The 27,314-nt window shown below is 47.6% G+C and overlaps 1 protein-coding gene across 2 annotated transcripts in view; it reads left to right on the top strand.

The window, feature by feature from the left end:
* Positions 1 to 27,314, top strand: part of Pla2g4e (phospholipase A2 group IVE) — a 72,184-nt gene that overhangs the window by 22,168 nt on the left and 22,702 nt on the right. Inside the window, exons 1-6 of one of the 2 annotated variants that reach the window (XM_076570452.1) lie at positions 5,410 to 5,624; positions 12,621 to 12,693; positions 22,128 to 22,264; positions 23,928 to 24,059; positions 25,039 to 25,079; positions 26,454 to 26,496. In XM_076570452.1, coding sequence (XP_076426567.1) covers positions 5,529 to 5,624; positions 12,621 to 12,693; positions 22,128 to 22,264; positions 23,928 to 24,059; positions 25,039 to 25,079; positions 26,454 to 26,496 — 522 coding nt within the window. In that variant the 5' untranslated portion in view covers positions 5,410 to 5,528. Of the gene's footprint in view, positions 1 to 5,409; positions 5,625 to 12,620; positions 12,694 to 22,127; positions 22,265 to 23,927; positions 24,060 to 25,038; positions 25,080 to 26,453; positions 26,497 to 27,314 lie in introns of those variants that run through there. The other variant, XM_042275989.2, reaches the window with a different exon arrangement.

Raw genomic sequence — 27,314 nt, 5'->3', positions numbered from 1 at the left:
TCCTATTGATTTTCAAAGCAAAAAATTCATGATTTCGAGCATCTCTTCCAATACCTGCTCACTTTTTGGATTTCTCCTTCTGAAGGTTACAGATTCAAGTCTTTGAAATTTTTTTATGTTGACATCTTTTTTTAAAGATTTATTTTTATTTGTGTGGGGTGTGTGGGTGTGGGTGTAACATGTGTGTGGGTGTCCTCAGAGGTCAGAAGGTGGTGACAGATCCCTACTGGAAGTGGTGAATTGCCCAGCATAGGTATTGAGAACAGCAAGTGCTTAACTACTGTGACCCTCCATCTTCACCAAGGTCATCTTTTTCTTGTGAATTTCTTTGTGTATTAGATATTAACCATCTGGTGATGTGAAAATGCATTGCACATACATTCTGTCAGTTAACGTTTTCTGCTGCATGGAAATGTTTGATCTTTTTCTTCTTTGTTGGTGGTTTTTGTTGTTTCAGTCTCATGTAGTCCAGGCTAGCCTTGAATTTCAACTGTATCTAGGGACAACTCTGAACTTCAGATCCTCTGGCCTCTACCTCCCGAGTGGTAAGATTACAACATTTGGTACCATGCCTGGCTTAAAATGTTCAAATCTTATTCAGTCTAATTTAGAAGTGTTTTTTTTTATGGTTAATGGTTTCAAAATGTTAAAAAACAAAAACAAAAACAAAAAAAAAAAAACAAACTTCTTCTCCAGGGTCTAGAGGTGTCTGTCTGTCTCACTGTGGACACATTCTTAGTATGTATGAGGCTCAGTGCTCAATCTCCAGCCCCAATGAAAAGAACTGGGAAAGAAATCTTTTTGCGTTGCTAGAACACATGTACTGTCTTCTAGTTTGATATTTGATGTTCCATGTGTCGGTTTTATTTATCTTTTTGTGTAGCACTAAGTGAAGTACTCTTATTTTATTTCTGTGTAAACCTCCATGTTTGCATATCATCTGTTAGAAAGTTTGTGTTTTCCCTGTTGATCTTCATTGCCAAGTGTGTAAACTTGTGTGTATGCGTGTATAATTGTGTGTGACACACATACGTGTGCACCTCCCAGTATTGAGATTATTGGCATGTGTTTCTATGCTTGGCCTTTTATAATGATGTATTTTTTTTTTGCTTTTTAAAAAATTATGTATATATGTGTATGTCTATATGTGAGTTTGTGCAGGCTCCCAGAAAAAAGGTGAAGGACCCCTAAAGCTGGAATTATAGGTGGCTGGAAGCTGTGCTGGGAACCAAACGTGGGTCCTCTGTGAGAATAATACATTTCCGTCACCACTGAGCCATTCCTCTGGCCCTGTAAGGACATTTCATCATATATCAAGCTCCCTTAAATGACAGAGGTTTTCAGCTGGGGGGGGGGGTGGCGCACACCTTTAATCCCAGCACTTGGGAGGCAGAGGGAGGTGGATCTCTGTGAGTTCCAGGCCAGCCTGGGCTACAGAGTGAGTTCCAGGAAAAAGCTCCAAAGCTACACAGAGAAACCCTGTCTCAAAAAACAAACAAACAAAAAAAGACAAAGGTTTTGCTAGGCATGGTGGCACATATCTTTAATACCAGCACTTGGGAGGCAGAGGCAGGAGGATCTTTGTGAGTTTGAGGCCAGCCTGATCTACATAGAGAGTTCTAAGACAGTCAAGACTAAATACAGAGACCCTGTCTCAAAAAACAAAAACGAAACAACAACAAAAGACAAAGGTTTTTCTCCGATCCTTTTGTTTTGTTTCCACTGATCCTATTCTTGGTTCAACAATATTCCATTTGTATAAGTGTGGCTTTGTAACTGACCTTAGCATCAGCAGAGCAAGGCTCGCCTCTTCAACATTAGTATCTAAAGGTATTTATTGGGAAGAGAAAATTGGACCAGCGCTGACAGCATCTTTTTCTTTACTGAAGTTTTTCATTTCCACCCATCAAGTCAGGTACGATTTCCCTATTTACTTCTAGATTTTGAACCTTGTTTTGGAAGATCCTTCCCGCCTCAATATTATAGGAATATATTTTAAATCATCTATAGGTTTAATGGTCAGCTAGTTCGCCTCTCTGGGATTTATTTTGTCATTAGGTAGGCTGGCTCTAACTTTCCTCCAAACAGTGAACACCGCCCCCATAATGAATAGTCTATCCTTTTACCACTGATGCAAAAACGCATCTTTTATTGTACAGTAAAATTCCATATGTGCAGAGAGATGCTCCTAGGCTTGGCTTCCTTTATGGAAGGTGCTGGACTTGAGAGGTTGGGAGACAGCAGATGCATTTGAAAAAGAGAAAGGTTGATGGCCAGTCACCAAGCTTCAGCCTGGGGTGCAGGTGACATCAGATAAGATAAGAAGGCAGGGGCAGGCCCCTGAAGCCACGTGAAACGCACAGGTGAGGATCGTTTGGTTGAGATGGAGCGTGGCCAGCTGTGCTAAGAACATATAGATATACACTTGTCCATAGAGGGCCCCCAGGCCAAGAGGCTTCTCATGAGAGGCAACTCTTGGCCAACTCATCTATAGGAGCAGAGGACAGACCCTGAGGATCAGCTGAGAACAGTAGCCCTAACTGTAGCTACAGTTTTCCTGCCTTGCCCACAGTCAGGACAAATCTCTCTCACCGCCAGTCCCGCAGCCGCTCAGACCCAACCAAGTAAACACAGAGACTTATATTGCTTACAAACTGTATGGCCGTGGCAGGCTTCTTGCTAACCGTTCTTCTATCTTAAATTAACCCATTTCTATTAATCTATAAGTTGCCACATGGCTCGTGGCTTACCGGTATCTTAACATCTTCTCATGGCGGCGGCTGGCAGCATCTCTCTGCCTCAGCCTTCCACTTCCCAGAATTCTCCTCTCTCCTTGTCCTGCCTATACTTCCTGCCTGGCTACTGGCCAATCAGCACTTTATTTATGCAGAGGGATAGCCACAGAACCTAAGCTGGCCACTAAGGAGATTTGAGGCTCTCTGCTCACTGGGGAGGCGGGGAAGCCAGCTGGAAAGGAGCGGGATCCCTTCGTCTGTTTCCAGCATCACCTCCATGGAAGGAGACTATGGGAGGAACAGCTGGGGGATCTAGCCTGGAGTGGCTGGTGTGCCCCACAGCAGAGTCCTAGTCAGGGTTTCCTGAGCTGGTTTGGAGACTTGCTGGGTAAGAGCTGGGGTTAGCCAGACTTCACTCTGTCACAGGGTCCTAGGTAACAGTTCCTCTTTGCCTTGCATTCCTGACACATCTATGCTCACTTCCACCTTCTCCAGAGTCCTCAGAAGGGACGACTGACCACTGAATTCAGTTCCACCCTGAATGACCTCTTGTCTCCTTCCAGAACCTTCCTGGGTAGTCAGCTCAGAAGTTGACACGCAGCAGGCAACAGTGACTTTTTATGCCTCTGTCCACGCAGTGGGAGGTTATAGGCTCCACCTAGGTCAGAAGTTCGAGGAGGAGCGTAGAGGAAGAAACTTCCACCACAGCTTGCCTTAGTTTCTATTCAACTGGTTTAATCCAACTGAAAGTAAAGGCGTTGCTCTTGAGGCACTGGCAGATGATGAGGAAATTGCCAGAATGGATGGGGTGGCTGCAGTGTGCATGGGGATGGGACATATAGACGGGTGTCTGTAGCCAGAAGAGGACCAAATGCTAAACATGAAAAAGGTCTTGGAGTGGTGGGTCGGCCCTCAGCAGACCTCACTGGAAAGGATGGAGGGGCAGAGGAAATGGAGTCAGGAAGACTCCCTTGCTTTGTGGACTGCAAGGTACTGTGGTCAGGTTGCCACCGCACCTCCCGATCCTCTTCCTACTGTCCTGTCCTCTATTTTCTGATGTCCTGACTATTTCCCTCTGCTAAGTGGTTCCTACATCACTTTCCAATCACTCCTCTGCTTCAACATCAACCAAACTTTCCTTCTAAAAGTCCAACTCTGACCATATTGTTCTCCTGGTCAGAAACCCTGATGGCTCCCTATTGCCTGGAGACTAAGTCTAAATGTAAACTGCAGCCTTTGAGAGGCCGCTCCAAAGCCATGGTTTATAGAATGCTGTCACACAGCTAAGAACCGGCTTGGGGGAGCAGAGGAGGTGACAGGCCCTACTTTCCTTCCAGGTTTGTCCTTCCCGGCTCCTACATCCTCCCGTGTCCCCATCTCTTCCGCCCTCCTATATGAGATAATATACGGGAGATACCGCGTAACTCATGTAAGTCATTTGCATACCTAAGCATACCCTGCCCTTGTTCCTTCTGTTCCTGCCTCCTAGGGTGCCTTCCCTCCCATCATAGCTGTTGAAATCCTATTCTATAAGGCCCACTTCAGATGTTACCTCCTCCATGAAGCCTTCTTGGACCCGTGCTGTTCCTCCCTGTGTCCCCCAGCCAGTTACTAGCTAGTTGTATGTCACAACTGAGAACCACGGGGTTTCCCAAACATGGAGGATTTATGTTGATTCTTCTAGGACCCTTGCCAACCTAAAGAGATCTGGACCTTAGAACTGCTCAGGGCTTAGAGTATTTGGCTCCCCAGCCAGACTGTCTGAAACTTTTAGGCCTGGGGTTTCTCTGTTTAGTACCATGTATACAGCAAGTGCTCACTAGGAGCATGAACTTAGTTGAATTTGTGAAGTCTATTAAAGGATATGGGCATCGTATTTGCATTCATGACAGTGGGGTTTATGACAAGAGAAGCTTCAAGGCCATCGGGCTAAATAAAGGGCCTGTCCTCTCTGGGGAGCCAGGCAACCCAAAAGATACTGCCGACCACCTCCCACAAGTTCCTGTGTTCAGGTCTCACCTGTAGTTCCAAAATACATCCTATCTACGGGCCAGAAAAGCCGGTTGTTGGGCCTCCGGCAAGAGCCCAGACAGGAAACTCCCAGTGAGAATTCGGGCAAGCCAGAGGTGAGCCAACACCGGCAGAGAGAGATAAGAATCATGGAGGCGGGGCAAGGCATCCTCCAAGCTGTGTCGTGGAGACTAGCAGGGGCTGGTGCTCTCTCCTCACAGGCTGCCCAGGAGGCTGGTAGAGGTCACGGCCCTGGACCCTCCCTCTTCTCAGCATGGCTGGGGCAAGTGTTTTCTTTCTTCACCCTCTAATGTAAAGACCTGAATGTTGGCCCTTGTATCTTGAGAAGTTTCTGCCCACAGCTCCCGGAACATCAAGCCATGGTCCTGAGGCAGAGCATCTATTCACCTCCCAGAGGAGCAGCCATGCAGCCATCTGCATGAATTGGAGAGACAGGGCTTTCCTGCATCTTGGCAGAAACATGCCAAAATCCTAGAATGTTCCTTCTACCATCCTGTGCCCATAACCTGGTCATTCTGAGCAACTGGCGTTCAGGCTGCTGACCCCAGTGACCAGAGCCCTGACTGGATTCTGCATTTTCAAGATCTGAAGACCTCGGTGGTTCCTTTGGTCCTGAGACCTAGGCTCAGGCAGCACAAATGTCTACCCACTTTAACCCCTCCCTGAGCCGTCTCAGCCACTGCCCAGGGGCGGCCAGGAGGGTGGAGCTCTGAGTCAGAGTATAAGTTCCCAATTTTACCGTCCAGCTGGAGAGCCGCCACGATGCTTCAGAACCAGATGCCTGCTTGGGTTTCCCACTCCCTTCCAGACTCATGCCAAACAGAAGATGGCAGGTATTTGGCCTCCTGTGCCTTGAAGGTGAGAGTACAGTGATAGTGTTGGGGAGGCTTGGCCAGAGGCAGAGGGCCAGTGAAACATGCCCAGGAGATGAAGAGTCTGGGGCCAAAGGAAGCAGCCAGGTCCCAGGGAGGCTGGTGGGCATTGTAGACTAGAGCGGTTGTCTTAGGATCCTCTACCTAGCACCTGGTAAAGGTGCTTTACCCAGTCTGGATGAGGGCTCCTGGCTAGGAATGGAACAGCTGAATATACGCAGAAGCTTTACCAGCCGGCATGCAGAGACCTGGGGCCATTTAGGGCCAGCCAAGCCAGCATCCAGGATAGACAGCATCTAGTACTGCCAGAGAGAATCCACATGTGGCCTGTCTTGGTAGTGACTGGTTATTAACCCCGTGGGCATCCTAAACTTCTGTGCTTTGTGAGTGTGTGGCATGGGCTATTTTGAAGTATGAGAATTGATGATATTGCCAGTTTATTGCTATCAGTTGCCCCTCTGGGTGTGTAGTCAAGGACCATAGACCTAGACTAACTCTCAAAGTCTCTCAGGGAAATCCCTGGGTCTGGCAAGGTGTTACTTCTTGAGAACCAATCTGCCTTGGTTTTCCTGTCTGGGCAATGGGAAGATGCCCTCCATCTCTCTGTTGGCTATAGACACACTGTGGAGAGGACTATCAGTAGCAAAGTAGTGCCCTTCGCCAGCCCTTGCTAAACCACTTAAGGGACTGAATGAAACCCCAAGAAGGTTTTGTCCCTTTAGAGTGGGAGATGGAGCCACTGGTCAGTCTCCAAAGAGCCTAGGTAGGAGCTCGCTGTGGCTCTGGGACAGTCTGCCTTGCTGTTCTGAAGAGGACTGACATTGCCTCCTGGTTTTCCCCCAGAAGGCTTGGGTATCTAGAAGGGCTTCTAATCAGCACTTGTTCTTTGCTGACCCTCCAGAAATTTGGGCTAGGACAGATCTACCACAGATAGGACAGAGTTTACCTTGAAGAGGAGGAGTGAGGCAGCCAAGACTCAGAGTGGGGGCTCCAGGAGACAGACAGACAGACAGACAGACACACACACACACACACACACACACACACACACACACACACACACACACACACAAGCTATGCTGTTCCTGTTGGGTCCTAGATGGTCTATGTCTCTCAGCTGTATTTCTTGCCCTGACCACTCACCTAACATGAGTAATAAGCAAAACAACTGTGGGGATCCCTCTCATGTGACCCTCCTCCCCCAGTATGGGATGTTGCTCAGATCTGCTGAAACCTGTTCTGGAGTTTCAGATATCACTATCTGGATGGTCTGCTGGGAAGGAGGGACCATGTAGACCGGAAGCTATCACCGGCTTCTCAGAGCTCTGATACAATGTTTCAGGGAACCAAGAACTACACCCAGCTGTGAGGAGATGAGCTGGCCTCACCTGTGTAGCTTACCCTCAGATGCCCCAGGGAAGGGAGCTGCCATCCTCTCTCCAGGCATTCGGGCAATGGTTTAGTGAGGGGATGCCTAGCCTGGATAGGCACTGGACCCATCACTTCTGAAACTTTGTGGTCAGATTCTCCTTAGGCCCTGTCATCCAGAACCTTCTGGTAGAGATGAGGGGAAGCTGTCTGTAATGTAACTAACTAGCTTTGGACTGATTAGAAAGAGGTGGGCCCTTGGATCTGGGGAGAACCCCAATAGGGGGAGCTGAGGGTCTTATGGTTGCCTCTGACATTAAACTGCTTGGTCATGGCCATTCTTTATGGACAGCCAGAGCCACTCTCCAGCTGGAAAGCAAGCAAACCAGCCTGGCGAGGTGGTAGGTTCGCACTGAGTCCTGGGTCCTACCTAGCTTCATCATCTCTGGCTGTGCAAGCCTGGGTGATGTGTAACTTCCCTAAACCTGTCTGTGCTTCTGAAAGTCAAGGATTATGTCTTCCTTGGAGGCTGGCCAGAGGGCTAAGTAAGACCCTCTACAAGGCACCTAGTTCTAGGGCAGGGGCAAGCACTGGGTTGGCATACCAGATGACAGCAATATATTTCCCCCTTCGTCACCCCCCTAAGAGTCCTATCTATGAAATTAGGGAGAGGGGCAGCATTAAACTGTGTAACAGGCAATCCATAGCTCTCCTTCTTCCCCTTGTGAGCTGGCAATGTTTCATGTCTTGAGTAACTCTCAGGAGGAAAGTGGAATCCTGACAAGATCAAGCCAGAGGTCAAAGCCAGGGAGGAAGCCTGGACTGTGCATGTCTACAGCCTGAGCATCCTGGTTCCCTATCCCATATGGCTTCCCAGAAAGTTGCCGTCCATCCGTCTTCCCTGGCACAGCTGTGCTGATTGTTCCAGAGGCTGAATGAACCTCTGTACTGTTTGTCCCAAAGTTCCTGCTTTGACCTCCAAGCCCCTGAGTGCTCCCTGCTCCTCACCCAGGGCTTGCCAAGTTTCCTCTGAGCTGAAGGAGTAAGCCTGTCTTTACCCCAGGGATGTAGCCCCAAAGCACCTGGTGATGTGTGGAGTTAAATATTTTGACTTTCACCCTTATACCCAGTCCCAGGCAGGGGTGGCTTGTCCAAGTTTCTAAGGTTTTGGCTGGTGTACCAGGGCTCCTTAATCTGACCAGTTTCTGGTTCCCATTAGCATATTCCTATCAGCATATCAACTCAGAAACTGTACTGAGTTCTATGGCATCTATAAAAAAAAGTTTGTTTTTATTTTATTTGTAGGACTGTTTTGTATGTTGGTGTATGCATGTACAACAACTGCATGTATGTTGGTGTACCATATGCATGCCATCCTCTAGAAGGCCAGAAACAGGTGTCAGCTCCCTTGGAACTAGGGTTGCCGACAGCTGTGAGCTGCCATGTGGGTGCTGGGATCAAACTTGGGTCCTCTGGAAGAACAGCCAGTGCTCTTAGCCACTGAGCCATCTCTCCAGCCCCTCTATTATGTCTTCTTACTGTAGATCAGCTTCCTCTGGGGCTGTGAATGTTTGGTCATCTAATACCATTTGTGATAATCTTGTAACAGGAGGAGCAAAAGATGTACTTCTTTACCAAACAAAGGTGTGTGTGTGTGTGTGTGTGTGTGTGTGTGTGTGTGTGTGTGTGTGTCCCTGTTTTGCTTCCTGATTCCTGAGATCACAGGCTTTCATCACCCACCCCTGGGGGACTTCCAAAGTCATACACCTGGCTCTGTGAATGCACCTAGACACAGGCCTAAGCCCAGAAGTCTCATGTTCTTTCTCTGCATCTCTCAAACCCCTCCAGCGTTCCACCTCGGTGCTACTGAGATGTAAGAAGACATAAAAACTCCCTTTGAGGGGCTTTGGAGTTGGGGCTCTCCTAAAATTCTTTTGAGCCAGAAGGAATTTCTAGGTGAAATCTGAAGTTCAAGGTAGACCACAAGGTGCCCTCAGTGTCTATTAGTAAAAAAAAGTCTTCAAGGCCCCTGATGGTTGTATAGGTGTTCTGGGTGTTCACAAAGAGAATGACCGTGCGGTTTGTCTATACAAACATAGCCAGTAAGAGCACAGCCAGTAAAAGACTGCCAAGTTTGGGGGTTAGGAGAGGGCTCCATGAGAATTCAGCATGGAAAACAGGAATGGCCAGGAAAATTAGTCTTGAGGGAAAATCAAGGCAGTGGACTTGAGAGCAAGAAGCATCTCAAGGGAGAGTTGACAGTGGGTATGAACCCGGGACTAAGAATCAGAGGTGAATTCAAACTCTGACCCACGGAGAGCTGTGGGTCAAGGGACTCGGTCCCAGGTTCCCCATCTGCGACGCAAAGCGAGTGATAACTGCCTTGTTAGGTTACTAGCTGTAGCGCAGGACACTGCAGGATGCTGTGGGCTGTAGACTGAGGGGTGCCCCTGTTAGGGACCTCCATTGTGATGTGGCCAGCCTTGTAATGCAGGAAAGAACTTCAGGACAAATCGGCATGAAGCTGAGCTGGAAAAAGAGGAAGAGAGGGGGAGGACGAGAAAGACTTGAGATACTTTAAGTGCAAGAATTGAAAGAAAAATGTTCCTAAATGGTTGGGTGGCGCATGGCTATAATCCCAGCACTTGGGAGGTGGAGTCGGGGCAGGAAGACCAGTTCAAAGCTAGCCTGAGCTACATAGGAAGTTCAAGGTCAACTGGGGTTACATGAGATCATGTCTTGAAACACCAATTAATACTCTCTAGTGATTATGCACACACATAATGTAGAAATGGTTTGTGGCTTTTAAAGTGATGTTGCTTAAAGGATGTAATTTACAGGTTCAAAGACTCCAAAAAGTTTAAAACTTAGGTTAAAAAAAATGAGCTGGTTTACTTCTTTTCTTTGTTTTAAACAATGTCCTGTTACAAATAAAATTGTAAGACTTATGAGGTTCAGCGTTAGGGGCAAGAGGAGTAATAACTGATGTTTAATAACTGATGTTATTAAATCCAAAAACTGCTCACCTCCATTTCAGTTTTAAGCAAGCCTGGTCCATGGTAGATTTTTTTGTTTGGTTGTTTTGTTTCATTTTGTTAACACTCTTGTTTGAGATGTCTTTGGGGGACACTAATTCCATGTAGGCAAATCTCTACTGATTTTGTCAGTTGTAGTCAGACATAAACCAGATTCCGGAGCAAAGGGCCTCTTTTCTTTTCCCATGTCCCTTGAATTTTCCTCGTCTCTCTATCCTGCCTCAAGGTGGTAGTAAAACTTAGGCACAAAAATCCATAGAGAGCTGGATGGACATGGAGGTACGTGTCTGTAACCCCAGCATTAAGAAGGTAGAGGTGCCCGGCGGTGGTGGCGACGCACGCCTTTAATCCCAGCACTTGGGAGGCAGAGGCAGGCGGATCTCTGTGAGTTTGAGGCCAGCCTGGGCTACCAAGTGAGTTCCAGAAAAGGTGCAAAGCTACATAGAGAAACCCTGTCTCGAAAAACCAAACAAAAAAAGAAAGAAAGAAAGAAAGAAAGAAAGAAAGAAAGAAAGAAAGAAAGAAAGAAAGAAAGAAAGAAAGAAAGAAAGAAAAGAAAAAAGAAAGAAGGTAGAGGCAAGAGTTCAAGGCTAGCCTGGGCTACATAGCATCTTGCCTCAAAGAAGCTGTCATGGTCATCATCATCATCATCATCATCATCATCATCATCATCATCATCCCACCATGACCTCAACACAGCACCTCCCCGCTGTGGTAGCCCCATGGTCACTGCTGTGTTGGTATTGTAGGAGAGAGTGACAGAGGAGGAAGAAACAGCCACCCTCCCTGGCAGACACTGGAGGTAGAAGACAGGAGAGAATAGCTCCCACCAGGACTCTGGGTGCCCTCTGAGGAAGTGAGGAGTAGGGCAAGGCTTGCCAGGACCATACACTCCTTCTGAAAGGTGATGCTTGCCTCCACACTCAGCCAGTCCAGGACCATACACTCCTTCTGAAAGGTGATGCTTGCCTCCACACTCAGCCAGTCCAGGACCATACACTCCTTCTGAAAGGTGATGCTTGCCTCCACACTCAGCCAGTCCAGGACCATACACTCCTTCTGAAAGGTGATGCTTGCCTCCACACTCAGCCAGTCCATGACCTGCTCTGCCCTGGACAGGATGAGAAGTGAAGAGCTCATTTCCTAGAAAGGTCCTGCCACAGGCCACAGACCACAGGCCACAGGCCACAAAGAGTTAGTATTGTGTTTAATCTTCAGTCCAACTCACAGGGCTCACATCAGAACGCTGTTTGAGCAAGGTATTGGCCCCGAAGACTTCAGAGTACTCACAGAAGGGATCCTTGGACCCACATGCAACTTTAGGGTGGACTCTTGTTCTGTTCCCACAGTGGCAGGGGACCTGTGTTAGTGAGAATATGTGTCCTTGAAGATCAGCCATTCACAGGCAGAGGGAAGAATGAAACAATCTAAAAACCTGGGGTAGGGATCCTTGAATAGATAGAGGCAGACTAGGAAGAGAGACATGGTCCTTCCATGTGATGCAGGGACACGTGGAGAGTGGGGAAACATGGTTTGGGGACATCTGAGAAGCAAAAAGTAACAGGATGGAAAAGGACAAGAGAGGACCCGCAGCTAATAAGCAACTCACAGAGGACAAAGACAGCTGGCTGCTAAGAGAAGTGGGTCTGGCCTCAGGAAGCCACACGCTGGCTTCGGGTGGGTGGGATTTGAGATGAGGGCAGGGCTCTCAGGAAGTAATTAGAGCAAGAGCAAGACAGCTTCAGATGAGCATCGGGTGAGCAGCTCAGGGTGTGCCCCCAGTTCCAGCTACTGGGCTAAAGTGCTGAGCAAGAGGCAGAAACCTGAGGGCTCCAGTCCCTGGGGTTAGCAATCCTGAGAGAGGTATCTGACAGCCATCAGTCATCATGCTGAAGATTATCCACACTTTTGTCATTGTGAAAGACAAGCCACCACACATGAGCCAAAACATCACAGACATCTATAAGAAGGCACGGTGAAATGAAAGGCAGATGATGCCTTACTGGGAGAGAAGTACAATGTCCAGGAGTCCATGGAAGGGTTACTCTGAGGAAGGGGCCTGCCAGGCGAGGGAGAGACAAACACCCTGAGCCGCAACTATGACCCGGGGTGGTAAGCTCCTGGCATGATATGCCCGGGCTTCATAGATGTCTACCACCCCTCCTAGTCATACTGTGCCTACTACCTTCTGAGCAAGCGGCCATGTTGGGTGGGCAAGGGGAAATTTCATATCTGTGTGGCTGGAATAAGAAATTATTCATTGGGCAGGAGAATGGAAACAGAGAGTCTCTGGACTCCTTTAATATTTCTTCTGTGCTTGGGTCAGTACACTCACTGTCTCACAAACATTTATTATTGTACGCACATATCAGCAGAGAGGTAAAGAGATGAAAGGGCAGCACGTCTCAGCTCTAGAGACTTCCATGTAGGAGACAGAAATGAGCCAAACTAAACAATGACAGAACAGTATGGAGGTTGCAGTGAGGTGGGCCGGGAGACAGGTGTGGAGAGGTCTCCCCAGCAGCACTGGCCTCGAGGTGGTACTTGATGGGTGACTCCACTTCCTTTTTAATCCACAGGAGGGGCCGTCTCCATGCCATCTGTTGACAGTGAGGGTCATCGGCATGAAAAATGTCCGGCAGGCTGATATGCGTAAGTATCTTCCCCGCTCCGCCCCCCTGTTTTGGGGGTCCGGATAGAGAAAGACCTGGCTGCAGCCAGTCAGGCGTATCTCTGTGTATGGAATTCCATAGACCCTGAGCCATTGCTGAGTAGCACCAGTGAGTCTAGGAGCTGCTGTGGCCTAGTAGCAGAAGCCCTCTAGCGTCATAGAACTGTCCACCAGCTCCTCTGAGAGCCGTTTCTCAGGACACCAAACCGGAGCCGTTTCTCAGGACACCAAACCGGACTCTTGAGCCACAACAGAGTCGGTAGCATCCAGAGCTGCAGCCCAGCCTCCGCCATGTGGTTGGATATTGAAACCACTGGGCAGGGACTCCTGGTAGACCAGCTTCCCCTCCATCTGTCTCCTGCTGCATCTCCAGGCCACAGGAGCTCAGGGAGCCTCTGCTTTGAGAGGAAATGAAGCCCTTGGACTGGGCCAGAAAGGCCCTTCGTGTCTGTTATGGTGTGGTGTTTAAGAAATCAGTTCTCACCTCGTATGGACCTCTGCTTGCTTGTAGGGAGAGAAAGCTCTATGCCAAGGTGCGCATCTGTGGGAGCTGCAAAGACCAAAAAGGAGCATTGAGGTCCTAGGGTCTGAGTGGCCAGGTTATGAGCATCTGGGGGCCTGGTAGCCTGGGCTGAGGAAGAGCAGCTACAAGAAGGGACTCTGTCTTTGGAGCACCTGCTGTGGGCTGGCCACCAGGTATCCAAACACAGTTCAGTTCTCCCCACACCTGAGTGATCATCACGGGAGGCCCACTTTGTAGATGAGGGGTTCATGATTGCCTGAGCTAGAATTAGGGTTTGATTCTAGGCCTAGAGGGCTGGTGAGGAGAGGGGACCCTCTAGGGTAGTGGTTCTCAACCTCCCTAGTGCTGTGACCCTTTAGCACAGTCCCTCATGTTGTGGTGCCTCCCAACCGTAAAATTATTTCGCTGCTATTTCATAACTGTAATTTTGCTACTGTTATGAATCATAATGCAAATGTCTAATGTGCAGGATAAATGATATGATGTACGATATGACCCACAACTGAAAACCACTGTTCCCTAAGGGGAGGATGCTGTGGTCAGATCATAGACAATCAGAAGATAGATAGAGAAGGAATCTGCTGCATGATTTCCTGGGGATTGCATGACTTCCGGATACCCATGTGCCAGTCATGCTGGAGAGCAGATTGGAGGGAGAGCAGGTGTGGAGGAGTGACAGCCCTGTGGTCCCAGAGACTGCCGAGTGACAGACACGATTCAGCCTGAGCCTACAGAGCGTGAAGCATTCGGGGCCCGTGCCAGTGAGAACCGTGCCAGCAAGCATTAAGTTCGGCTTGTGCCAGCCAAGGGACCCACTACAGAGTGAGGGATCCTTAGACACCTGGGGACTTTCTCAGTACACTGTGACCTAAGGAGCCAAGAAGTGTGCCCAGGACTAGACCATCCAGCGTTCCCGCTCATCCCAGAACGGGTCTCTCACTCTATTTCTTCCTGGCAGAGGTCCCCTCTCCCCTCAGCCCTGCTCCCACACACCTTCTTCCTTCAGCTTCTCCAGAGGTGTGTCTGTTCCAGCCCCATCACCAGCACAGTCACCCAGGATGCTCATTCTCAGTTTTCATGCCTGCACCTGTATGCAAGACCTCCCATTGTCCAAGGCCCTTTCTTCCGTCATGTCCCTGCCACGCCTGTCCCCTGGAGGCTGGCAAGCAGTGAGGCAGCCTACGATCCGGCTCTACCAGTCTCTTTCCCCCTTCACCGCGTGCCCCTTGGCACACAGGCAGACTCTGGGGTTCTCTCCGAGATCCCCTGGTTTGTGTTTTTCTCGCCTCCCCTAAGGGACAAAAGGCAGATAGGGCATCTGATGGTGCTGGCAAGGTCACATTGCGTCTGGACTCCACAGTTGTCTCAGGCTAGGCTATGGTACTACCTTCTAGGGTTCAGTGGGGATTATCCTGACCACTCTTGCTCGGAATGACTGCCTTCTAGCTTAAATCCAAAAACGAATGGTTTAGACATCTAGCTCATGTCTGTTTTTCTGGAGATGTCAAGAGGCTGGTAGCAGGAAGTATTCGGAGGTTCAGGGATGACACCCCACTTGCCAAGAGCTGAAGAGTACCTGTCCCAGGCCAGAAGGCAGGCACTCCTAGAAACCCTCAGCCACCTGGTGTCTCCTGTGGTAAAAAACAAGTTGAAACCCCAACCAGTACCCCAGGGCCATCAGGCAGGTACCTCAAGAGATATTGGGGTATCTGCTGGTAACCACACAGGAATGTTCTGAGCATCTGCAAAGATAATTAAGTCATCTCTGCCACCTACAATTCAAGGAAGGGAACATGTCATTCACATGACCAAGCCCTCTGTCACTTCCTGGGAAACAGGGGCTAGAACCTGCTTTTGCCTAGGAAATCCCAGGCCTTGAAATTCCCAGCTTAGTCACCTCTTCCGTGTGGCCCGTGTGGCAGTGTTCTGACAGTTAGCTAATGTGCCTGCCTCAGACTGTCTGTCCCCTGTCACTCCTCTCTCCCCGCCCTTTGCGCTGTGCGCTCCTTGTTCCCAGCCTTTAAAGTACTGGGTAGAGGAAGCTTTCTGATGAACCCTAGAGTGTGGGCATCTGACCACCCGATCGACCTTGTCCCTTCCAGGAATGTTTTGTTGTTGCTGCTACTGTCTGTTTGCTTGTTAGTTTGTTAGACGAGTCTCACTGTGGAACTGAGACTGGCCTTGAACTCTGGTTCCTCCTGCATCTGCCCTCCCAGTGCTGGGGTTCCAGGCCTGCAGCAGCATGTCCTAACTTGGTTTCTGTTGCTGTGACAAAATACTGACCCAAAGCAACTCGGGGAGGAAAGGGTTGTCATCTTACAGAGTTCAGTCCTTCGCTGGGGGAGCCAGGGCAGGAACTCCAGGCAGGAACGGGGCAGCAGGAACCGGAGCAGAGGCCATGGAGTGGTGTTGCTTACTAGACTGCTTGCCCTGGCTTGCTCAGCTTGCTTTCCTGTAAAACCCAGGACCACCTGTCCAGGGGTAGTGCCGCTCATAGTGGGCTGGACCCTCCCATGCCAGTCATTAATCAAGAAAACACCCCCACAGACTTGCCTACAGTCCAATCTGATGAGGCAATTCCTCATTGAGGTCCCTCTTCCCAGATATGTCTAGTTTTGTTTCAAATTAGCTAAAACTAAACAACATTCACCACTATTATAACTGGAGTTTTCTCTCCGGGTCCCACCAAGCCCTGGCAGTCCCTTAGCTCACTTGTAAAATAAACATACAGATGCTTATATTATTTAAACTGATTGGCCATTAGCTCAGGCCTATCATTGTCTAGCTCTTACTCTTATATTTAGCCCATTTCTATTAATCTATACTTTGCCATGTCCCTGGCTTATTGGTACCTTACATCTTCCTTGTCCTGGCGGTGGCTCCAACAGTCTCTCCCTCTGCCTTCCTGTTCCCTCAATTCTCCTCTCTGTTAGTCCTGCCTATACTTTCTGTCTGGCTACTGGCCAATCAGTGTTTATTTATACAGAGTGATACCCACAGCACTTCCCCTTTTCTTCCTCTTCAAAAAGGAAGGTTTTAACTTTAACATAGTAAAATTACATATAACAAAACAATTATTGAGCAAGAATTACAGTTACAATATTAAAGAAAATATCCTATCTATCTTATATTTGTGAGTTTAAGGTTTTATATCTAACTTATCTTTTATCATAACTAAGGAAAATTGTAACTATCTAGCTTCAACTACATCAAAGACCTTACCTGAGAAACGGGAGGATGCAAGCAACTTTCAGGAGTTTTGCAGGGTAGCCAGAGACAGCTGACAGCCTGGACAGTCACCTCATGTTCCTTTGTAAAGTTGGAGCATCTGTCTTCAGCCCACAGGCCTAGAGTCTCTCAGTCATTTTTCTCTGTGTCCTGTAGAATGTCTGGCAGTTTTTTCTGTGAAGCAGGAACCTGAAGGACCATTTTGTCAAGCAAAGTTCAGTGGTCATCTTTCCACGGGTCCTGCATGTCCAGTCAATCAAGCAGTCCAGGCAAGAACAGTTTCTTGCCCAAATGGCTATTTTTGCCAAGGTGAAGATAAACTCCATATGGAGTGTCTTCAATGCCCATCCTCCTCTCTGAAGTAAATCCGGTGCTGTCAGAAGCAGATGTCTCACTGTCCAGAAAGTCTAAATTTTTAAAAATCTTTTAAATGCCATATTTTGTAGGTCTTTGAAGTTTTTGAAGATTACTTATCTATATGAAATATATTTATGTATACCTAGAAGACTTAACTAACCTGGCTATAAATATGATTATCATAAATGACTAATTATTAATATATTTAATTATCCATTCTAATCTAAATGAGTTACATAAACATAATACCTCAAACGAGAATAAAAATATATATACAGTATAACAAAATTAAGTTTAAATTTGTATCAATAAACTAAAATCTATACCAATGTAAAACATTTTAAACATAAACTAAAATCTACACCAAATGTAAAACATTTTAAACAAGTTGTTGCTCTTTAATAGTAGGTTCATTAATCTACCCTTTTATCCTATCATATCTATATCTTATATATTTATATCATATTCCCTTTTCTTCTTTAGAAAGAGATTGTATTTATAATCAACCTGTTTTAAATAAAAATATTGGGTTTTTTCTGTCCCACACCAGAGGGCTCTTTTGATATGGAACAAAAGAATCTTTTAACCTTTTATTTTAGGAATATGTTTGGGTTTAGAGAAGGAATGAGCCAACTCCATCTCCAAAGCCAGCATGGTATATTTGGAAATTTGGGCGTAGCTTCTCTTACTACTTCCTGCTGGAGGGGGGTACTGTATCTTATGGGGACACAAAGAAAATTTTAGGAGTAGTCTGTGAGAGTGTATCGTCTGAGCCAGTTGCCTTGAAACGGTTCTGGATGTTGGATCATCTGGGCCATGGTGTCATCGGAGACCTTTCAGGTGGTCTTGGCTGGTCAAACCTGATGTATCTTAATCTGGAACAAATCCATAGCCTCTGGCTTTCTGTGGAAACAAAAGCAGAGCCTCCTTTCCAAAGCAACATATCCTTACATCCAAATTTTGAAGTCAAGGTACCTTTAAAATATACATATTGGTTTAACTCAACATCTTTTACGATCAAATGTTTTTCTGCAGTTAAAAATCCCAAAGACAACACAATCCAGATTCTCTGTGTAATATTCATCTTTACGTGGCTTATTTTTATGTTAATTTTACTGTCTCTTTAAAGACTTTATTTTTTAAAACTATATATTTGCTTACATAACTGTATATATCACCTTTTTTGTCTCTTTCAAGCCTACGTATATTTTACACACATTGTAAACTATCCCTTCTGAATCTGTCTTATTGTGAATCTATTGCTTTAAACTGCAGCATTTATAAGACTGAAACGGTGCTATGGCTGCTGGCTCTGCCCACCTCAGCTTCCCAACATGGCGGTGATATGTTTACCGCCAGCTCTGGGAGCCATCATGGGTCTATGCTTTTATCCAAGCAGTGTGTAGCCCAGAAACCTCTTTTTTTTTTTATACTAGCAAAGGCTAAATCCACCACACAGCAGTGTAAAGTGCTGCTTACAGATGCCTCATTCCCACCATACTGCTGGTCAAACGCAAATGCCAGGAACCCGCCAGTAGCTCAAACCTATATTTTGCAGTGTCTAGCTGCCTGTATGAGACATGAAGCAGGAACTTGGTTTTGGCTCTGTTTAGAATTGCTTATTAAATATTCTCAGGTTTAAGGTAGAAACACAAGCCATTGGGCGCCATTTGTAGCTGGAGTTTTCTCTCCAGGGCCTGCCAAGCCCCGGCAGTCCAACAGCCCACTTATAAAATAAACACACAGATGTTTACATTATTTAAACTGTTTGGCTAATGGCTCAGGCTTCTAGCTATCTAGTTCTTACATCTTAAATTAATCCATTTCTATAAATCTATACCTTGCCACATGGCTCGTGGCTTACTGGCATCTTCACATGCTGCTTGTCATGGTGGCAGCTGGCAGTGTCTCCCTCCACCTTCCTGTTCTCTCAATTCTCCTCTCTATTAGTCCTGCCTATACTTCCTGCCTGGCTACTGGCCAGTCAGTGTTTATTTATACAGAGCGATATCCACAGCAACTATTCCTGGAAAGAATATTTTTTATCTTCACTTGAAATGTAAGCCGAAACACTGAGATACTATTTAATGGACTCAGTAAGAAATTTTTAGGCATGGGTTGACAAAAGAGGAGAAGTTTTAGAGAGACAAAGGCCTCTACAGGGTCCTTTAAGTCATACGTGCCGAGTGGCCTGACAGAACCAATAGGAAGGGCAGAATCCCATTGTACAGAAAGCAGAATTGAGAAGAGTGTTCCAGGCCCAAGGGGAAGGGCTTGGGACCAGGAAAAGTGAAGGGATGGATCCAAGAGGACCAAGAAGGTCTCTGGTGAGTCTCCCTTAAGGAGAGCAATTACACACACTGACTTGCCCACCTGATCCGCTCAGGATCTCTACAGCAGGAAGTTGTTATCCATCCATTTAAAAGTTGTCTAGTGAGTGCCTGCTCTGTCCAAAGGTTGTAGGTCCTGGCCTTCTCAGTGCTCACAGTGTGGTGAAGACAGTGACTGGACCTGCCCTGCTGGTACAGCAGAGCAAGTGCCCTCTCAGGAGTGGCACAGCCAAGGGGTACCTGGCAGGAGCTGGGCACTCAGAGGAAGGGTGCAGAGAAGATTCTAAAACCTTCTAAAGGGCTAGTGAGGAGAAGGGTGGGTTACAGTAGAAAAGAAGGAGCTGGGTGCTGGTGGAGCACACCTTTAATCCCAGCACTCGGGAGGCAGAGGCAGGAGGATCTTTGTGAGTTCGAAGCCAGCCTGGTCTACAGAGCGAGATCCAGGACAGGCAGCAAAACTACACAGAGAAACCCTGTTTCTAAAAAAAAAAAAAAAAAAAAAAAAAAAAAAAAAAAAAAAAAAAAAAGATCTGATGCCCTCTTCTGGACTCTACAAATTACTGCATGCACATTTTGCCATTTTGCATATCGCGTGCAGACAAGCACACATGCACATAAATGAAAGGAAGGAAGGGAAGAAGATGAAAAGGAAAGAGAAAGAAAGAGGGAGGGAGGGAGGGAGGGAGGGAGGGAGGGAGGGAGGGAGGGAGGGAGGAAAGAGCTGTCTGGCACAAGGAGCAGTAGGTTCAGGCCTGAAGTGAGACACACAACCCTTTGGAGACCTAAGAGTGACTAAGCTTGTCCTGGAGTCAGAGTGAGTGTGGATGGGTGTCAGCATGCGTGTGTAGGTGTATGAGTGTGAGCGTGAGTGTGTGCGTAAGCATATGCAGGCAGGGTGGGGAGTCAGGGAGGGTGGAGAGATGAGGCTAAAGCTGAGGAAACAGGAAGGAGAGTCATGATGGCTAAGGATGGGACTCCTAGCCAGGTGGGAGCCATTAAACTGGGTAGTGACAAAGTCATGTTTCAGAAGCCCCTGCTCTTATGAGGAAAGGCTGGCAACATAGGAGACAGAGAACCCGGTGGGGAAGCTGCAGAGATGATGGTGATCTGCACCCACGTAGTGCAGTGCAGATAGGAACTGAGTGTGAGAATCAGGCTCCTGAGTCAGTGGGAGAGAACGAGGTGGGCCTGGAGGGGACAGGCTTTGGATCTCACCAAATGGTGAGATCATCATTTTCTTCTCAAGAAAGTCAAGGTTTTGTCTTTCTGTGTGGATTAAGTCATGGTTAGGACAGGTACGGATGCCATCCTCTTACCTTTACTCGGTGGGAGGAGGGCTGGGAGTGTCTTTTCACCAAATGGTGAGCTATCAGAGACTAACTGTGACCAGAAGCCAGAAGACATGATGCAAAATGGGGTCACAGACACTGCAGAGGTCCTGGTGCAGCGACAACATGGGCTTCAGTCCCCCCCCCCAGGGGGTGTCTGCTTCCACTCACACAGCAATTACTAGTGAAAATTATGAACTAGTTCGAGTCCCAGCCTACCCAGCCTCACCACCGACAGGACTTCTGACGGTGGAAACCATCAACTTTCACTAAATTCTACAGATGTGGTTTGCACCCTAAGACTTACCCCAGCAAAGACAGTCCTGGTACCTCTTCCTCCCTCCTCCCAAGGATAATGGCATGAGGAAGCCACTTAGAGGAGGGGTGCAGAGAAGATTCTAAAACCTGTCCTTAGTCCTGTCTATTCTGCTACTCCTACCAGAAGAGTTACACTAGCTTCCATTTTGGAAAGCCTTATAGGAGTCAAAGCTGTTTCCCTTCCCCAGGACACATGGAGCAATATCAAACTTGGTTTGTTCATTTAAAGTGAAAGAAGGCACTTGGCCACAAATCTGAGGGTTCCCTGGATTGTACACCTCATGCCAGGAGACCAGTACCGTGTGGAGAACCCACTGAGGGCAGCTGCTTTAAATCATATGGAGACATGGCCCGTGCTCAATGTTTCATCTGAACCCCTTCCCACAATGGCCCTTTCGGCTGACTTGTGGAAAGCTATGCTTCTCCTCTCCACGGCTTCTCAGCTCAGCTCTACTTGGGTTCCCTTGGTGCTAAGACCACAGGTAAAGTGGACCTTTGGAGCAGGTCTTCTAGGCATTTCCCTGACATCTGGAGCACTGTGTAGCTTATCTTGTTCCAAATCAACAGGCATAGATTAGTCAGGGTTCTCTAGAGGAACAGAACTGATGTAATAAATATTAAAAGGGGATTTATTAGAGGGCCACACAGCATGTGATCTGAGTAGTCCCACAGTGGCTTTCTTGTGATGGGAAAGTCTGAGAATTCAGTAGTTAGTTGTTCAGTCCATGAGGTTAGCTGTGTCATAGTCCCAATCTAGTGCTGTAGGTCTGGAGTATTTCTGGAGAGACACTGGTCTTTAGTATATATTGGAATCCCAAAGAAATTGGTTCCAATATTGGTGTAGGAATGCGGTCTTGTCAGTGAGGATGAGGGCAAGCAGGCAAGAAGCAAGTTTCCTTCTTCTATGTCATTTTATATGGGCTGCCACCAGAAGATGTGGCCCAGAGCTAGGGTGGGTCTTCCTGCTTCAAATAATCTGATTAAGAAAATTCCTCACAGGAATGGTCCAAAGCTTGGGTTTTAGTTGATCCTAAATTAGTCAAATTGACAACCAAGATTAACCATCAAAGTGTTTGCTCAGAGCCTGGGGTACTTCCACTTTAGGTGACTCTTGTCCATGACAAGGTCAGCAAGACCTGTCCCCATCCCATGTAATGTCTAGCCCTCGGTCTGTGTCGTTCTACAACCAAGTCAGAGAGGTTGACCTTTGCATCGGGAAAAGATTAGCAACTGAGAGGAGGTCCTGCTCTAGGAGAGATTTGTCTGAGGTTCTTTTGACTTCCGTCTCCATCTCCTCTCCTTTCTCTTCTACCACTGTTGTCCTTGGACAGTGAGTCAGACAGACTGTTTTGTTACCCTCTGGCTGCCGACTGCCTCTCGGGAGAAGCTGAGGACCAGAACCATCTCCAACTGCCGACACCCAGAGTGGGATGAAAGCTTCACCTTTCAGGTCCAGACTCAAGTAAAGGTGAGCCGCAGAGGACCACACCTGTGTGTCCTGCCCACGTGTCTGCTCCTCTCTCCGCCACCTGTCCCTCCCCGACCCTGGGTCCCTCCTAAGGCTGTTTGTCTTCCTACATGTCCTACCAACCTGTCTTCCCACTCACCCACTACTTCCCTCTTCCTATGTGTGTTCCTCTCTGAGTCTGCTAATCCTTTTACCTTCTGACTTCCCCGTCCTCATAATTGTTGTTGGTCCTATCTCTTGTTCAGGAAAAAAAAAAAAATGTGTTTTCAGTACCTTCCAGAGCATTCTCCCTGCAGGAGAATATACAGTAGGGAAAGTCATTCTATTGACCAGGTCCAACCTGATCTAATTTCAGCCAGAGGGTTTCCTCTTAAATCTATTCTTAATTGCTTTAGTACTTTTCTCTTATTTCTATTTCCTCAGGTGTGCGCTCTTTCACTCATTAAGCCATTATTTCATGATGTTGTTTTTCTTCAGATATATGGTGGGTCTAAGTCATAGTCACATTTCTTATAGAATTCTCCTTGACCATCTTGAGTTGAGGCAGACTTGAGACAAAATTAGCCCGGTGATGAAGGCATCAATCCTGAGACAGTGGAGGCTTGACACTCCAGATAACTATAGTTCTAATCCTTGAAGAGTCCTTTTAGTTTTCAAGAGGGTTGTGATCATTATGGTTCTTAAAAAAATACCTTTAAAAAAAATACCTTTTCACAAGTTGTGGTGGATCACATCTATCATCTCAACACTCAGGAGGTTGAGACAGGAGGATTTCAAGTTTGAAGTCAGCCTGAGCGGCACAGTGAGACCTTATCTCAATAACATAAAGTACGATTCCTTTTCTATTGTGTACATGAGTTTGGTGAGGGAGGAAGATTTCCATGTGGATGTAGTGTGCCATCTTGAAATTAGTGTTTAATTTTTTGTTTTGCAGTTACTGGGTTGCTCTGGTACATATGTAAGTTTCTAGAAATTATAAGACCAACAGATCCTATATAGTTGAAGATGCCCAGAACCACACTTATATCCACTAGATAGAAATCTAGGAGGCGAACCTTGCCTTGAGTCACAGCTCCCGGGATCAGAGGTTAAGAGCCTTAGAAACTAGCCCATGCCACCTGAGGCCTTTGAGTACAGACCACTTGCCACTTGGAGAGCTGCTTTGGGATTGCGCATGAGATCTTATTAGGGGCTGCTGGATTAAAGAATAGAATTCACACAACTCACCCCAATCCCCCCAGTCACTGGTACCACAATAGCCTGTGCTGCACACTTCCCTTGGAGTACCAAATCTTAATTTCCTGGGCCTGCCTTTTCTAGCTCTCTGCAGCTCCCAGGTGTCCCCTGTCTTGTAGGACCTTGCTTAGCTCTTCATCCTTCCCCAGGTGAAATGAAAACCCTCTCTATTTTCCCCAGGCTTTTCAAGCTTTTCAAGGGACCAAAGTCTCCTGAAACCAGAGCAGAGGGGTGGCAGTCTCTAGAGAGCTGGAGAGCAGGGGAAAGATGCTTCCTCCCTACAAACATCTCTGGTATCCAAGCAGAAGAGTCTGTGCCCTGCTTCTGCAGACTTCTTTCTCTGCTAGGACTGAGGTCCTGTCCCCTGTCCTGGGAGTGGGTCACTGCAGCCATGGTAACCAGGTTTCCACTCTTCCCTCTCCTCTAGAATGTACTAGAACTGAGCGTCTGTGATGAAGACACGATGACACCCAACGACCATCTCTTGACAGTTCTCTACGACCTCTCCAAGCTCTGCCTTCGGAATAAAACCCACGTGAAATTTCCACTCAACCCAGAGGTGGGTGCAGATCGCAGACCCCCGAGCCTCTAACTTCATGGGGAATAGCCACTTACTACCTTGCTGCCCTTGCATGGGCTCTTCTCTGAGCACATACACAAGCTGGGAAAAGGACATGCTTCTAGTTCAAATCCTAGCACTCCCTTGCATGGAAACTTCTTAACTCCCCTCATTTCCCACTCTCCATCCGTGCAATAGTGGCAATAGCCCTCCAAGCAGGACTGCTGTGAGGCTTCAATGAGAAAGAGCAATGAAGACACCTAGCAGTGAGTGTTGGCGATACCAAATAGAAATGTGGGCTCCATTTCCGTTTTCTTACCCCCAAGTCCTATTTCTGGAACGCCCTCGAGGTAGAGAGGGCAAGTCAGAGAAGTTCAGAACTGCACAGAACCAAGGTATTCTAGATTCAACCATCCAACAAATACCTGGGTGCTTGGGGGTGAGGTGAGGTTCTGGGCTCTGGGCATACATCAGAGGGCAAGCATCTCTACCTTTGCTCTGTGTATTCGGATGGGGAAACTGAGGCCCAGTGAAGCTATGGTTCACCCCCAGTTACACAAGAGGTATGGAAGCAGAGGTAAGGGAACAGGCCTGCCTTGACAAAGCGGGGCTCTCTAAAGGCACCAGCTCAGAGCTCCCTTGCCCAAGCCCTGAGCCCCATGGGAAGACAGGCAAGCAGTGGAGAACCGTGAGCTGAAACAGAGAACCAACACTCTGGGACAGAAGAACGCATGTTCAGGGCCAGGTGTCACATCCACACCTGAGTCCCCTGCGTTACCAGCGCTGTACCTGGTGTCAGGGACTGAGACAAAGAGAGGTGGAGAGGGCAGGAAGAGCTGGGAGCAGCCATTCCTTCTCTGTGGGCCCATGGGCAGGGCATGCGGGTCTGCAGGGTTTGGAGAGGGAGGTGTGCGGACAGGGGTCGAAGAGAGAGGTGTGCGGACATGGCCGACAGCCTCCTTCCCCTCTCTCTCCTCAGGGCATGGAAGAACTGGAAGTAGAGTTCCTGCTCTCAGAGAAGTAAGTAGCATCAGCCCCGTGTGTCAGCGAAGATCCTTGATTCAGAGCTGTGTCTGCCTGCTGACCCCCCTCCCCCCCCCCCCCCGCCGCCCGTCCCAGACTCACAGCTCTCTCTGTGCTGCCCCCCCCCCGTCCCAGCCTCACTGCTCCCTCTGTGCTGCGCCCCCACCCCTGTCCCCCGTCCCAGCCTCACTGCTGGCACGTGTGCTGGTTTTCTCCATGTGTGCCGGGGCTCTTGGGAGCTTGTAAAGGGTGTAGGTGCCCAGGCCCTAACACTATTCTAGTTCCACTGACGCCAGTATTCTTTTAAAGATTTATGGGGTTGGGCATATAGCTCAGTTGGTAGAATATTTGCCTAGCATGGACAAAGTCCTGGGTTCAATCCCTAGTACTGTATAAATCAAGTATGGTAGCACACACTTGAGACCTCTCTCTCTCTCTCTCTCTCTCTCTCTCTCTCTCTCTCTCTCTCTCTCTCTCTCTCTCTCTCTCTCACACACACACACACACACACACACACACACACACACACTTCAGTGCTTGCCTCAAGTCCACAGTATTTCCAACAGGAGCTTCCTAGAGAATTCCTACCACCACCGTATGGGGGCAGGATAAGGGTTCTCCTCTTTGACCCAGAACTGTCAGAACAGAACAAACATAACCCTGGCCAGAACAGAAGAGGTGGGCGACAAACCCAAACCTGGAGGTTGGAGAAATGGCTTGATGGTTTAGAACACTTGTTGCTCTTCCAGGGGACCTGGATTCAATTCCTAGCATTCACATGGTGGCTCACAACCACCTGTGACTCTACTTCCAGAGGACCTGATGCCCCCTCTGACCTCTCCTGGCACTGCATGCATACGATATTCATACTTAGGTACATCCTGCATACATGCAAAAAGCCCATACACATAAAATAACAAAATAATTTAAATTTAAAAGCCAACCCTATTTGCAAAATGTATACATTAATTAAAGCACAGAAGCTTTGTTGGTATGAAGCGTATTTGTGTCTGTTCTAGGTGAAGGGCTGCAGTCTTACTGACCTCTAACCCGTGCATCTATTTTTCCCTGGACATTCTGTTTTAAATGTACATCAATTTCCTCCTCGACAACCTACAGCTCTAGATCTAAATTGGAACAGGTCACAGAGGCTGGCTTATGGCTCTGATCCCCCTGCCTCTGCATCTCGGGTGTCATTTATGGATAGATGCTACCAAGTCTGCTTCAAACCTAGTTTTTCAAGCAGATGTTTCTCATGATAACTGAAAAGGATCTGCTATTTTATGACTGATATGATTTACAGCTTTTGTCGCCTTCATAAGAAACCAGCCAAGAATATTGTTACTGACTGAGAGCTCTCTTATTTTTCAGTCTCTCTTCACCAGAGATGCTCATCACCAATGGCGTGCTTGTGGTAATTATCCTTCTGGGCTCTGGTCACTCCAGAGGCCACATGTGGCCGCTGCTCTCAGCAGAGAGGGTATTGGGCGCAGCTTGGAGCCTTGTCCTTATGCTGAGCCCAGGGAGAATTAGACTAAAAGGTTAACTAAATAAGGTGCACCCAGGGGTGGGGCTACACTCTGGATCAAGGCAAGAAGTATGAGGGTATCACCCTTGCCCAGCACCCTACATCCCCAAAAGATCACCCCTTTCCTAGACTTAGTCACTTAAAACTCCAATACCTCTGCAAGCATGATTTCATTACTAAAATTATTTCTTAGGCCAGGTATGACAGCACATGCTTTTAACAGCTCTCAGGAGGCAGAGACAGGCGGATCTCTATGAGTTTGAAACCAGCCTGGTCTACCTAGTGAGACCCTGCCTCAGAAAAAAAAAAAACAACAAAAACAAAAACAAACAAACAAAAAACTGTTTTAACTGAATGTACCCAATGTCCCAAGAAACCTCTCTCTTAAAAAGCAGTGTTTGGAATGTGTGGCAAAGGCCTTTACCCAGCCTCTGCTTCTTGGAGGTTATTTCATTCCAAGTTCTTATTTTCAAGGCTGAACACTGCTTTAGGTCAGCCCCGAAGCTCCTGTAAGCGTGAGTCCCAGTAAACTGTGATGTGTGCCCTGGCGTTGTCTCCCGCCTCTTGGAGTGAGGCACTGTGCCTTGATTGGGTTCAGAAAACGTCTGCAGCATGCTCAGTACCCAGCATGCTCAGCAGAAGCCCTAGGTTAACCAACACTGAATTCATCATCTGTGTCTTTGCCTCTTCGAACTGGAAGAGAG

The sequence above is a fragment of the Peromyscus maniculatus genome, chromosome 4 (assembly GCF_049852395.1).
Source record: "Peromyscus maniculatus bairdii isolate BWxNUB_F1_BW_parent chromosome 4, HU_Pman_BW_mat_3.1, whole genome shotgun sequence".
NCBI classification, from domain to species: domain Eukaryota; kingdom Metazoa; phylum Chordata; class Mammalia; order Rodentia; family Cricetidae; genus Peromyscus; species Peromyscus maniculatus.
The sequence above is the reverse complement of the archived record's forward strand: the minus strand, read 5'-3'. Positions and strand labels throughout refer to the sequence as shown.